This window comes from Chiloscyllium plagiosum, unplaced genomic scaffold (assembly GCF_037043375.1).
Source record: "Chiloscyllium plagiosum isolate Xiang-an unplaced genomic scaffold, Cpla_swu_hap1 HiC_scaffold_12, whole genome shotgun sequence".
In the NCBI taxonomy this organism is placed as follows: domain Eukaryota; kingdom Metazoa; phylum Chordata; class Chondrichthyes; order Orectolobiformes; family Hemiscylliidae; genus Chiloscyllium; species Chiloscyllium plagiosum.
The window spans coordinates 84,005,956-84,019,504 of NW_028270150.1; the positions used below are offsets into that span (position 1 = coordinate 84,005,956).

Sequence of the window (13,549 nt, forward strand, 5' to 3'; positions counted from 1 at the left end):
GAACTAGTCTACTGAACATTCATTGTAATGTCTCCTTGGCAAGTATGTCCTTCCTTTAAAATGGAAACCAAAACTGTACACAATACAGCAAAGCCAATATTCAAAACCAATACTTTTGCCAAAGCCTTATACAAGTCAAAAAAGACTTCTTTGTTCCTGTACTCTAGGCCTCCTGCAATAAAAGGCCACATGTCATTTGTCATCCTAATTGTTTTTTCCTTTTCATGCCTTTTCCAAAACAAATTCTGCTTTTCATACTGTAGATACTCAAGTAATAGTCGATCTCAATAAAAGTCAACTCCCTATTTTGGCCAAAAAAATTTGGAATTTTCCATATATCTCGTGTGAATGTTGACCCTAGTTCTTCACAAATAACCATTTATGAGTTAGTGACCTAGTCGTTCTGCTCTGCTCTGGGTTTTCAGACCAACCACAATTCCCAGAGGTATGGAAACAGGCCCTTTGGCCCAACAAATCCACACCAACCCTCCGAAGAGTAACCTACCCAGACCCATTCCCTTACCCTAAATTTACCCCTGATTAATGCACCTAACACTATGGGCAAGTTACCTAACCTGCACATCTTTGGATTGTGGGAGGAAACTGGAACAGCCAGAGGAAACCCACGCAGACACAGGGAGAACGTGCAAACTCCACACAGACGGTCGCCCGAGGCAGGAATCAAACCTGGGTCCCTGGTGCTGTGAGGCAGCAGTGCTAACCACTGAGCCACCGTGCCTTCCCCAATTTGTTGTGCCTTTTTTCTTTATTCATTTACAGATCAGTTGGGCTTCTGCTAATGGACCTTGACAGAATTTCCATGTGTTAAGTTATCTAAGGCGTTATCCTCTGGATAGGGGAGAGCCATCTGGGACCAAGATTTCACTCATGTAGAGGGTTGTGAATTTTGAAGAGCATGAATTTCAGCCACTCAAAAGTTGTATCCATATCATAGTCGGCACCATAAATTTAACCTTAAAAAGTAGTCAAAACAATTCGACTATTACTTGAGGATAATAATGATTCGGAGATGCCGGTGTTGGACTGGGGTGTACAAAGTTAAAAATCACACAACACCAGGTTATAGTCCAACAGGTTTAATTGGAAGCACACTAGCTTTCGGAGCGACGCTCCTTCATCAGATGATTGTGGAGGGCTCGATCGTAGCTGTTACGTAGCTGTAGCTGTTACTGCCTACCTTTGCATCAGTGACAACCCTTGAGTTCACTACTTTTGGATTTCTGTCAAAATCATTAATTTAGTTTGTAAACAGATGAGGCCAAAACACTGGTCCTTATAACACTCTAGCAGTTACTGACTGCCAACTTGAAAACCCCTTTTTATGCCTCTTCTTTGCTGTCTGTTTGATGACTAGTTCTCTATCCGTGCTAGGAGAAAGAGAGGATTGCAGATGCTGGAGATCAGAGCTGAAAATGTGTTCCTGAAGAAGGGCTCATGCCCGAAACGTCGATTCTCCTGCTCCTTGGATGCTGCCTGACCTCCTGCGCTTTTCCAGCAACACATTTTCAGCTCTATCCGTGCTAATATATCAGCCCAACTCCTGAGTTATTATGTTTAACATTAACTTTTTTTGTGTTGGCCATGGTTCAGTTGGTAGCATATTCACTTCTGAATGGCAAGACTTTGGGTTCAAGTCCTGCTCCAGGGCCTGATCACAAGGACCAAGACACTGCAATGTAGTACTGAAGGAGCACTGTATTCCAAGGTCCCATCTTTCAGATGGGGTGTTGTACTGAGGCTCCATATGTTTGCACATGTTGATGTCAAAGATCCTATAGATCTTTCAAAGAAAAGCGGTATCCGGAGTCCTGGCCAATAATTATCCCTCAATCAACTACACAAAAAATAAACCCAGATTATCTGGTCATCATTATTGCTAACAGTTTGCCTCCAACAAAGTGTTTTTTCCTGATATTGTAAATTCATGTTATTTCCCCTAAATTAAGAAACTGGGTGCAGACATCATGGTATTGAAGAATCCAATTGCTATTATTATTTCCGCTATGTATAGCAAACCAGCTGACCAGCCAATTGACTCCCAACAATAGAATAGATTGCTAGGTATTGAGAGTGGACAGTGACAGGGAAGGCACCGGAGTCCAATTGGGTTGGAGTGGCATGTTTCCTTCCCTAAAGTATGTTTAAATAACTATGGGAAGCAATGTCCAAATTTTAACCTCCTTAAAATAGGATTGCTGCATTGTGGTATTCCATCTGAAATAGTAGCAGAAAACTCAGAATATATGTCTCTTGAGAAAATAGTGTAAATGGTGCCATAATAACTTTGCCCTGTTAAACACCTCTCCAATTTTTTTTTTCAATAGACTTCAAGTAAGGAAGGTACAGCCTTAGAGTAAAGGGAAGACCCTTTAGAATGGAGATGAGGAGAAACTTCTTTAGTCATTCTTAGGAATTCATTGCTACAGAAGGCTGTGGAAACCTGGTTGTTGAGTATATTTAATACAGAGATAGGTTCCTGATTGTTAAAGGGATTGAAGGTTACAGGGAGAAGGCAGGAGAATTGGGTTGAGAAATGTTTTGGCCATATATGAATGGCAGAGCAGACTCAATGGACCAAATGGACTAATGTTTGCTTCTATGTCCTATGGTCTTACGGCAAAAGCCTGTTCAAGTAATTTACTATGTTTCATTGACTATACTATATTTCTTCAATCATGGAATGGAAGGCTAATGAAATTATCCTTTTTCAGAATAAATGCCAGTAGGGGCCTGGTTTAAATTTGCTCATTCAATAATTTATAACAAGAACGCATTTGTAAAAGATTTGAGAAGTGGCATTTAACTAAAACGTAATTTTCTCCAATAATATTTTAAATTATTCTTGTCTCATTCGTACATATAATGATGCAAATTATGGGATTTATGAATGCGGAATTTTCTTTATAATGTTTCACATGACTTGCCTTAGCATTTCACAGAAATGGCTACTTCTGCTTCACATCTGCAAACATTTTCAACATCACAATCAGTTATTTTAGTCATAAGGTTTTTTCTGGCTACCTCATAACATCTGGAACCTAACATGACCAACTTTCTCCTGCATCATATAGTCATACAACACAGAAGGAGGCCACTGACTGTGTACCTGTGCCAGATCTTTGAAAAAGCTATCCAGTTAAATTGGTGTCCTCTGCCTGTCTACTTTGCTGCCAGTCACATTTTGCTTCTATTTAATCTATCAAAACTCTTCATGATTTAACACTTCTCTTAATGCTCGCTTAATGAAAAGCAATCCCAGCTACTCTCATTTCTCCACATAATTCAAGTGTGATACAGTGGCTTCATTGCTAGGAAATAAGGAAGATGTAGTTTCATTAAAATATCTTTAAGGAATAAATACTGCTGAATTTTCTAGATTCCATTAATATCATCATCATCATCATATTGGAAGATGGACATGTTCACTCCCAAGTCTACTAGTTATTTCCTATTCTTTCTTGTCTAGGTTCGTATGGGGATATTTATCAAAGCAATGTGTTACAGCAAAGACAGTGTTCTCTGTCACAGGGAAACCTCACAGCAGACTGGCCTGTCGTTCAGGCCTCTTCCATGTCTTCTCTGGACAACGCAAAGCCGCCTGTGCGAAGAACTCATACTGCAGAAGGTGCTCCTGAGTACAGAACCCATGCTCCTGTGAGCCGTGTTTGCAGTAGCCCTCAAGTGGCAGGAGGTAAGAAACATGTGCAGTTGAGCCTGGAATCCTTGTGCCTCAGACATGACCAGCGGTCCACGGGAAGCGCAGAAGAAATTCCTCAGAAAACCTCAGAAACCTCTTTCTTGCACAAGAAACCATGGCAATTCCATTTTAGGCATGGGGACATCAACAGAAATGAGACTCGGCCCCCTCCTCCGTACCCCGGTCCATCGAGACAAAGTGCTGTGACTTCTAGTAAAGCTGGTACGCACCAAGAGCAAACTCTGTCAAGACTTCAAAAGACTCAGCAAAGTTCTGTGGAACAACAGGCAGCATCATCCAAACAGTCAGCTTCCGAAACGGAGCAGCAGGATTCTGTTTCCTGTAATGAAGAGAATCGAACCTGGTCCAGGCAAACAGACAAACAGAACAATAAGAACAATTTAACAGAGGCTGACTGGGTGGAATGGCAGAGAGAACGATGGCAAATCTGGGAGCTGCTGTCTGCAGACAATGCAGATTCACTACCAGAAACTCTAGTATGATATTTTGAACTGCTCACAGCAGCCTTTATTTAGATGTCATTTTAATTTTTTTAAAGAAACAAATCAAAATCATCCTATCATTTCCACAAAACATATTTTTATATTTGTGCGATATTTTAACTTTCTTTTACTTTTCAGGGTGTAAAACAACACAGTCTTTAACATTCTTGTACAAAGTCAGTGTGTCTGTCATCACCTAAAGCGTAGCATAGGACAATACATTTGAATGTTGCTATATGCATAAAATATACATGAAAAAAAAATATATATATATCCCGTGTTGTAATTTCCATTTGATTTTGTATTTATACATATGTTTGGTTCATTTTATGTTTTGGAAGAGATTATGTTCAGAATTGCATTCAAAAAAAAACTATTTTGGACTGCTCATACATTGCACTTATCTTGTTGCTCTAATGACTAATTGTAGCCTCAGCAGCTTTGTGTGTACCAACTGGTGTTTCTGCTATTGTCTTATAAGGAATCTGAATGTGTACATTACAAGACCTTCTTGCCACTGACTAAATGAAATAACCACTGCAGTATCAAGGTTTTAACTACTGTCAATGTTCTTTGTGGGCTATCACTATATCTTCTTCAGCTACGTGTACCACTCGAGTACCAACCCACACTCCCTTGAATAAGTAACCTACTTAACTCTACTGCCAGTTACCATTTCCAGTGTCATTATTCACAGGGTTTTTAAAAATAACTCCCCTCCTTACCCTTTCTTAGAATGTGAAAAATAGGATTGAGATGAAAAGAGTGTATAGCATCGCAATTGCCAAATGGCAGTGACAGTCCAGCTGTTAAGTCCTTGCTTGGTTGACCTCCGGCCACGTAGAAGTCAAATATTCTTGACTCGCAGGACTGCTGTGCATGCAGTTTAAAAAATGGGGAAATGACAGGTTACATGTTTTGAATGTATTCAAATGAAGGATATGCATAAAGTGTACCTTTTAAAACAAGACTGTAAAATACATTTTAAACAATTGTGCCAAAGTTATAAGTGACAAGTTCATACAATTCCATTTATTTTATTTTCAGAGGAAAAGAACATTTTATAAAATGATGTTTTAATTCGCTTAAACTCTGGGTTAGCAGTTGACCACAATCGTGTTCATGTTTGAAATGTTCTGCCAATTAAGGCAAGTATATTACATAGAGACAGATGTGATCTAGCACAGTACATTGTCTTAAGCTGGTAAATAACATAATCTTAAATCTTACATGTGCCATAAAGATCCAATTAAAGAGAATGTGATAAAGCAAGATTGATTTCTGAGTTTTTAATAGAGCAAGGAACATTCCAGGTTATGCAACTAAAGTTTACCTTGATGGTACAAAGTTAGGTGGTGGTGTTGCCAGTTTTATAGCCTGTTTCACGCTCCACTGAAAATCATGTGAAGTTCTTGAAATAATTAGAAACAAAAGGATTCAGTGTGAAACTACAGATGGGGCACCATGCATCAGCGTGATGTGAGGCCAAGAAGATGACTACTTTGTACAGTTTTAGGACATGGTCATGATAAAAGGTCTTGTTTGAATCTATTCAGCTGAATTTCAGTCCCTCTCATGGACTTGAAATGACTATCGTTGGAGCAACCTGCAACATTGTCAGTGACTTTTGTTTATCCTCTACATCCTCAACCAGTTTGTTAACGCAATGTGGGACACTCCTCCTCATTGCTCCCATCTCCAATGTCCATTTCTGTGGAAGAAACCTTTTGTGATTGCGATGCCACCTTAACCTGCTTCGTTATGTCACTGCCGCAATTCCTCCAAGAATGGGAGGAATTCTTCCACTTGTTCATCTTTGTTTTTATATGTATGTTACCAACCCTTTACTTTATCACCTCACACAATCTTACATCTACTCTTGATGTGCTTAAAAATATTAGATATGTTATCTGTACTTGAAGTTGATTAAGATACCAAGACTAGATGAGATGCTAAGGAAAGTGAAGATGGAAATTGTGGAAGCACTGACCGCAGTTTTCTGATCTTTCTTGAACTCTGGTAGTCTGGAAGATTGGAGAATTGCAAATGTTTGTCTCTTGGTAAGGACAATAAGCTCAGTAACTCTTATGCCAATTTAAATTTGGTGGAGGACAAGGGGGGAATCTTCTGCAAACAATAATTCTGGGAAAAATTAATAATGGTTTAAGCAAGTGCAGATTAATAAAGGAAAGCCACCATGTTTCTTAAATTGCTGGCTTCTTTCAAAGAGGTAAGAAGATCGATAAGGATAATGTGACTGAAAGTACATTGTGTAGTGCTTTATCACAAACTTGTGAGCAAAGAATGAAGTAAGTGGGACAATACCGACGTGGATAAGAACATTGGCTGAGTGACAGAAAGCAAAGAATAATGATTAATATTTGTCTCAAACAGGAGGAAGGTTTGTAATGATCCCAGGGATCCATGTTGGTATCTTTAGTCGTCTTAATTATTCATGACTGACCTTGACCATGTTATACCGGACACAATTTTAAAATTTGCAGATGCTATGAAATATGGAGGTTTTCTGAGCCATGAGGAGGATAGTATAGAATGTCTAAAGTATGTCGGTGCGATGGTGGAATGAGCAGACTTGTGTCAGATGAAATTTAATGCAGAGAAATCTGGAGTGCTTCACTTTGATATGAAGAACGTGAAGGGATAATACAAAGTAAAGGGTACAATTCTCAAAGGGATGCAGGAGCAAATGGACCTGGATGTATATGACCATGGACCTCTGAAGGTGGCAGGTCAGGTTGAGAGAGTGGCTAGTGACGTACGCAATAGATTTTATTGATCAGGGCATGGAGTACAGGAAGTCATGTTAAACACATTCAATACTATGATTTGGCCTCAACTGGAGTTTAGGATTCCATTCTGGGGTTCACACTTTTAACGGGATGTGAGGTACAGCGGTGGGCAAAAAGGATTCAGGACATAGAATCAAGAATAAGGATCTTAGTTTTGGAGGTAAATTGGATAAGGTATTTAGAATCATGTGAAGTCTGGATAGAGTAGATAGTTAAAAAGTGACCCATGGTGGGAGAAGCAATGATGAGGGCATAAATTTAAGGTAACTGGCCAAATAAAAAACCATGACGACAGGAGAAATATTTTAATGCAATTATGGTTAAAATAAGGATGAAGATTTTAATCAAGACATTCCTAGACCGGGAGCCAGTGTAGGTTAGCAAGCGCAGTGGTGATGTGTAAATGTTGTGAATCAGCATATACACAACAGAACTTTGGATGAGCTCAAGTTTTCAGAGGATGTACATAGGTTGGCCAAGCATGCAGTGGAATAGAGACAGAAGTTTCTCAGAACTAAGGAAGGGTCACTGGACCCAAAACATTTAACTTTGATTTTTCTCCACAGATGCTGCCAGACCTGCTGAGCATTTACAGAAATTTCTGTTCTTGTTTATGATTTCCTGAATCTGCACTTCTTTCGGTATTTGTTATGCATTGGAATAGTCTGGTTTAGAGGTAAGAAAGACATGGTTGAGGAATTTTGCAACAAGTGAGGTGAATCATGATGGGTGAAGCTGGGAGGAGGGTACTATTCGAAGTTGGCGGTAGACTGTCTTGGTAATAGAGAAGTTACGGGTTCAGAAGATCAGCTGAGTATTAACCAGGCTGCCTTTCTTCATAGGTTAAAAAACACACATCACCAGGTTATGGTCCAACAGGTTTAATTGGAAGCACACTAGCTTTCGGAGCGACGCTCCTTCATCAGGTAATAGTGGAGGGCTCAATCGTAACACAGAATTTATAGCAAAAGTTTACAGTGTGATGTAACTGAAATTATACATTGAAAAACTGATTGTTAAGCCTTTCATCGGTTAGAATACAGTGATAGTTTCACTTCTTTCATGTGTAAATCACAAAACCTTTTTTTTAAAGTTGCATTCTCGGGTTAGCTATTAACAATGGTGATAGCTAGACAATATGTTGAAGGTGTTAGCCCCCTGTGTTCTCTGTCTCTGCCATGATGTTTAGATTGATTCTAATCTAAAAAGTGAGATAACGGAGTTCTACATAAATTCATGCTATTTTTGAGCAAAGTACAATGTAACTCTGCAAGTGCAAATTCACCCCACAAAATATGTGTGCATGTGGGTCTTTGTCTGTGTGTGTGTCTGTCTGGGGTCGGGTGTGTGTGTGTGTGTGTGTGTGTGTGTGTGTGTGTGTGTGTGTGTGTGTGTGTGTGTGTGTGTGTGTGTGTGTGTGTGTGTGTGTGTGTGTGTGTGTGTGCGCGTGCGTGCGCACAGTGAGTGCAGAGTGTCTTAAGTCTGTGAGGGTGTGTGTGTGCGCGTAGGAATATCTGTGTGTGTGTAGTGCAATGGTGTTCACCTGTAATGTGACATGAACCCAAGGTCCCGGTTGAGGCCCTCCCTATGGGTACTGAACTTCGCTATCAGTCTCTGCTCGGCCACTTTTCTCTGCTGCCTGTCCCAAAGTCCACCTTGGAGGATGGTCACTCGAAGGTCCGTGGCTGAATGTCCTGGACCACTGAAGTGTTCCCCAACTGGGAGGGAACCCTCCTGTCTGTTGATTGTTGTGCGGTGCCTATTCATCCGTTGTCGTAGCCTTTGCTCGGTTTCCCCAATGTACCATGCCTCCGGGCATCCTTGCCTGCAAAGTATAAGATAGACAATTTCAGTTACATCACACTGTACACCCCCAGTCCAACACCGGCATCTCCAAATCATTTCTTCAGAGGAGCATTCTCCATTTGCTTTGAAATTTTATCCAATACCCACTTTTAGCAGGTGGATATTTCTGACTGCAATTGGTTGTACCAGCTTATTGTAGCTATTAGGTTGTGTGATTCCATTCTTGTAAAGATATTGCACAAGTACAGAAGAGTGGGAATGGGACAAAGCACATGGATTAAAATGCAAACAGCATGATGTCGAACAGAACTCTTTTTTTTTTTAGCAATGCAGCACATAGGATGAATGGGGTCAGTTAGCTTAGCTGGCTAGTTAGCTTGTTTGTGAAGCAACTTGCTGTCAACAGGGTGAGTTCAATTCCCACACCAGCTGACATTACCACAAAAGACTCTCCTCACTACCTCTCCCCTTGCCTGAGGTTTAAACCATCAACAGTCATCTCTGTCAAATGAGAAGCAGCCCATTGGTGCAGTAGGGCTGTGATAATTTTACCTTTTAAATGAGATCCATGTAAGTTCCAATCTCAAGTCACACGTGAAACTTTTGTACTACTTAATAGGGAAGAGAAGCCAAGAATGTTTCCTATTAGAGTCATAGATATACAGCAGGGAAGCAGACCCTTCAGTCCAACTCGTCCATGCTGACGAGCTATCCTAAATTAATCTAGTCCCCTTTGCCAACATTTGGTCCATATCCCTCTAAACCCTTCCTATCATATACCCATCCAGATGCCTTTTAAATGTTATAATTGAAACAGCCTCCCACCATCTGAGGTTCTAGGGTTCAACTCCCTATTTGGGAGTGAGCTTTTATGGGTGGCACAGTGGGTCTGTAGTTAGCACTGCTGCCTCACAGCGCTAGGGACCTGAATTTGAGTCCAGCCTCAGGCAACTAGAATTTGCACATTTTCACCCATGTCTGCGTGGGTTTCCTCTGTCTGCCCCAGATTCCTCCCACAGTCCAAAGATGTGCAAGTTAGGTGAATTGGCCATGCCAAACTGTCCCATGGTATTCAGGGATATGTAGGCTAGGTGCATTAGCCTGGGGAAATGTAGAGTAATAGGATAGGGGAATGGGACTGAATGAGATACTCTTTGGAGGTCGGTGTGGACTTATTGGGCCAAATAGCCTGTTTCCACACTGTAAGGATTCTAAGAAATCTCCTCTGGCAGCTCATTCCTATACGTACTACCCTCTGCGTGAAAACATTACCCTTAGGTCCCTTTTAAATCTTTCCCCTCTCACCTTAAACCTATACCCTCAAGTTTTGGACTCCCCTACCCTGGGGAAAATACTTTGTCTATTCACCCTATCCATGCCCCTCATGATGTTATAAACTAATATAAGGTCACCCATCAGCCTCCAACACTTCAGGGAAAATTGCCCCAGCCTCTCCCTATATCTCAATTCAGCCAACCCTGGCAGCATCCTTGTAAATCTTTTCTGAACCCTTTTCAAGTTTCACAACATCTTTCCTTTAACAGGGAGACCCAGAATTCAATGCAATATTCCAAAAGTGGACTAACCAATGTCATGTATAGCCATAACGTGACCTCCCAACTCCTATACTCAGTGCACTGACCAATAAAGGCAGCATATCAGACTTGCCCTCCTTGTTCTTATTTTCAAAGTACTTTCACTTATTTGGACCAAAGTGCTCTATACTCTATAATACGAGGACCATGCATAGTAACTCAATATTCAGAGTGGCCTGTCCAGTTTCTATTTGCTAAGACTGTATGGAGTGAGACACAAATCATACCTTTTGACTCAAGTTGGAGGAACAACACTTGGGACAGTGGTCACTCTGACATGATGCAAATACCCTGTTGAATGCTACCCCAGTGTTTAGAGATCACACTTCAATCTCCATTCAGCCAGAATGAAAGAAACTGTTCTTGAACGCTTCAACAGATGACAAGATGTGGGAACGGCAGAAACTCAATCTTTGATAATGGACAGGATGGAATGTAGATAAATTTGGTGAGTGGTCAAAAACTTGGCAGACAGAGTTTAATGTCGGAAAGTGTAAGGCCATGCACCTGATAAGAAGAATCAAAAGGCAGATTGTTATTTAAAAAAAAAGACTCCCAATAACAAGTGGAGAGGTGCCTGGGTATTGGTCTGCATGAAACACAAAACGTTAGCTCTCAGGTATGGCAAGTAACTAAGAAGGCAAATAGAATTATGGCCTTTATTACCAGATGGTTGGGGTTTAAAACAAAATAGGGAAGTATTGTTACAACAGTACAAGGTGTTGGTGGGCCTGCACCTGGAGGACTGTGTACACATTTGGTCCCTGTATTTGAGAGAGGATATGCTGGCATTGGAGGCAATTCAGAGGCATTAGCCTAGCAAATCTTTTGGGATGAAGGGGTTGACTTATTGAGAAAGGCTAAAGAGTTTAGACTTTTTAGTTAGAGTTTAAAAAAGTGTGATGTTCTTGCAACATACAAGGTCTTGAGGGGGCTTAACAAGGTTGATGTTGAGAATATGTTTCCACTGTTGGAGGAATCTCACAGAAAGGATACAGTTACAGAATAATGACACTTATCTAAAATGGAGAGGTGAAGAAACTTAGTCTCCCAGAGGATAGTGAATGTCTGAAACTCTCTAGTTGGGGAAGCTAGAACACTGGAAGTATTAAAAGAGGAGCTAGATAACCCTCAACCTTTTGATATTTCAACAATCCATAAGGGAATTGATGTGAAAGAAATTGACACCTGGGGTAGATCAACCAGGATCTTATTGATTTGCAAGGCTGGCTTGAGGGGCCAAATTGCCTACCTCTACTCCTATTTCCCGCATATTTTGCACTTGGGGAATGCAACTAAGATTTGTCCAATCTGGACAACTCTGGTGCCGAATAGAAGTTGTCCAGAATAAGGAAGTCTCTAGATGTGTGTGAAGGCATGATACTGCAGCAACTGGTTCCTGCATTTCATGCTTTCCAGCAGAGGGTGCTGGTACCTTGTTCAGAAGCTGTAAAGTTTGCATAATTTGTATATTATCTCCAGGCTGTGTTTCCTTGCTTGTCCATTGTGTGGAAGTAAAGAGACACAGTTTAAACTGTGTTCAAATTAAATCTTTCATTTTAGGCATGCAAATAACTCTTGTAACCAGAAAAGAAATATGAAGAATATGATGACCATAATTATTTTAGGAAAGCTCAATAGATTTTCATTGGCTAAACCATTTAACTTAAAGTTGAAGGCAGTAACTGCTTTGTAATAAGATTGTGACTGTAGCCATTTGAGTCAGCCTGTATACTTCTACTCTGCAGATCCATTCTGGCTGGCATCATAATAATGACCATTCACACTGTACTAGCTGAATCCATTGAATGGTTTGTCAACCTCAAACTGTAAATGCTTCCCCAATTGTACAAAGAAAAGATCAATAATATTGGAGCTAATTAGCCATACTAAAGTACTTTCTTCCCATTAACTGCACATTTAAACAGCAGCTGAATTGGGCTGATCAACTGATATTCTCTTCCCCCCCCCCCCCCACCCCGGGCTTTCAACAAGCTCAAGGATACCCTTAAAGTATGCTCCGGGATACATTTGTGTCTAATAAAGTCGGCACTGCAAAGGATATCCAGGCAACACTGCTGCTTTGAATCGTCTGTTTATTTTAAATGGAAGGTGCATCAAACAATGAGACATACCCGCTTGGCAACTGCCAGAGTTTTGTGCCAGAAGAGGTGAGCATCTGGCAGTTGCGGGAAGGTCATCTTCCAGGAGGAGTAGGTCTTGTGAAGTCACAGTGTCATCCATATCTGTAGGTCATGGGAGCAAATAAAGCTTCTCTGAATGCCATTTGGGTCATGATTCACCATCTCCAGGTAAGCCATAGACACCACTGTGATCCAAACACAGTGAGGTTAAATTAAGAAGAATGTTATCTGATCTATTTGGCCAGTAATTAGATATATTTTGAACATCTACTGCTTGTAGTAGCACTGAATTACAATGGAACCTGAAATTTGTACTTTGGCATGGATTTCCAAGGGATTGGGTATATGCTGGAATCATTAATGTTCCATTTACCCATACAAATGCCAATGAATAGCTCTTTGAGAATGAAGATGGGGACCTACCTGAATTGCATGATATCCATGTTCCATCTAAATTAGCTATATACAGTTCATTCATGTTCCAATGTTTCTAGATTGCCTTTGGCATTGTCTTAGTTGCATCTCAAGCCAATTTTCCAGGTTCTCAAAACAGTTTTGCTGACAGTTTCAATGTTCCTTGCTAAAAGAAATTGACAATTTTAAGAACTCTTTTGGGTGGTTCAAAGTCAGACTTGGAATCTGTATGGGTAAGAAAGCTATATCTCATCCTAAAGTGAGATCTTTGACCAATTTTGGAGAAGATTTGGAGCTCAGGTTGCATATGTTTGCTTGCTGAGCTGGTAGATTTCTTCTCCGATGTTTTGTCACTATACTAGGTAACATCATCAGTGAGCTGCCAATGAAGCGCTGGTGTTCTGTCCTGCTTGCTATTTATGTGTCTTGGTCAGTTGTGGTGGGTGATATCACTTCCAGTTCTTTTTCTGAGAGTTTGGTAAATGGGGTCCAAATCTATTAGATTAGATTAGATTACATTACAGTGTGGAAACAGGCCCTTCGGCCCAACAAGTCCACA

General features: G+C 40.6%; 1 protein-coding gene across 7 annotated transcripts in view; it reads left to right on the plus strand.

The window, feature by feature from the left end:
* LOC122554976 (rho GTPase-activating protein 6) overlaps nucleotides 1-5,493 on the plus strand; it is a 538,092-nt gene extending 532,599 nt beyond the window's left edge. For all 7 annotated transcript variants that reach the window (XM_087992993.1, XM_043700459.2, XM_043700460.2 and 4 more), the window contains one exon: nucleotides 3,488-5,493. In XM_087992993.1, coding sequence (XP_087849119.1) covers nucleotides 3,488-4,221 — 734 coding nt within the window. In that variant the 3' untranslated portion in view covers nucleotides 4,222-5,493. The remainder of the gene's footprint in view (nucleotides 1-3,487) is intronic.
* The last annotated feature ends 8,056 nt before the right edge of the window (nucleotides 5,494-13,549 follow it).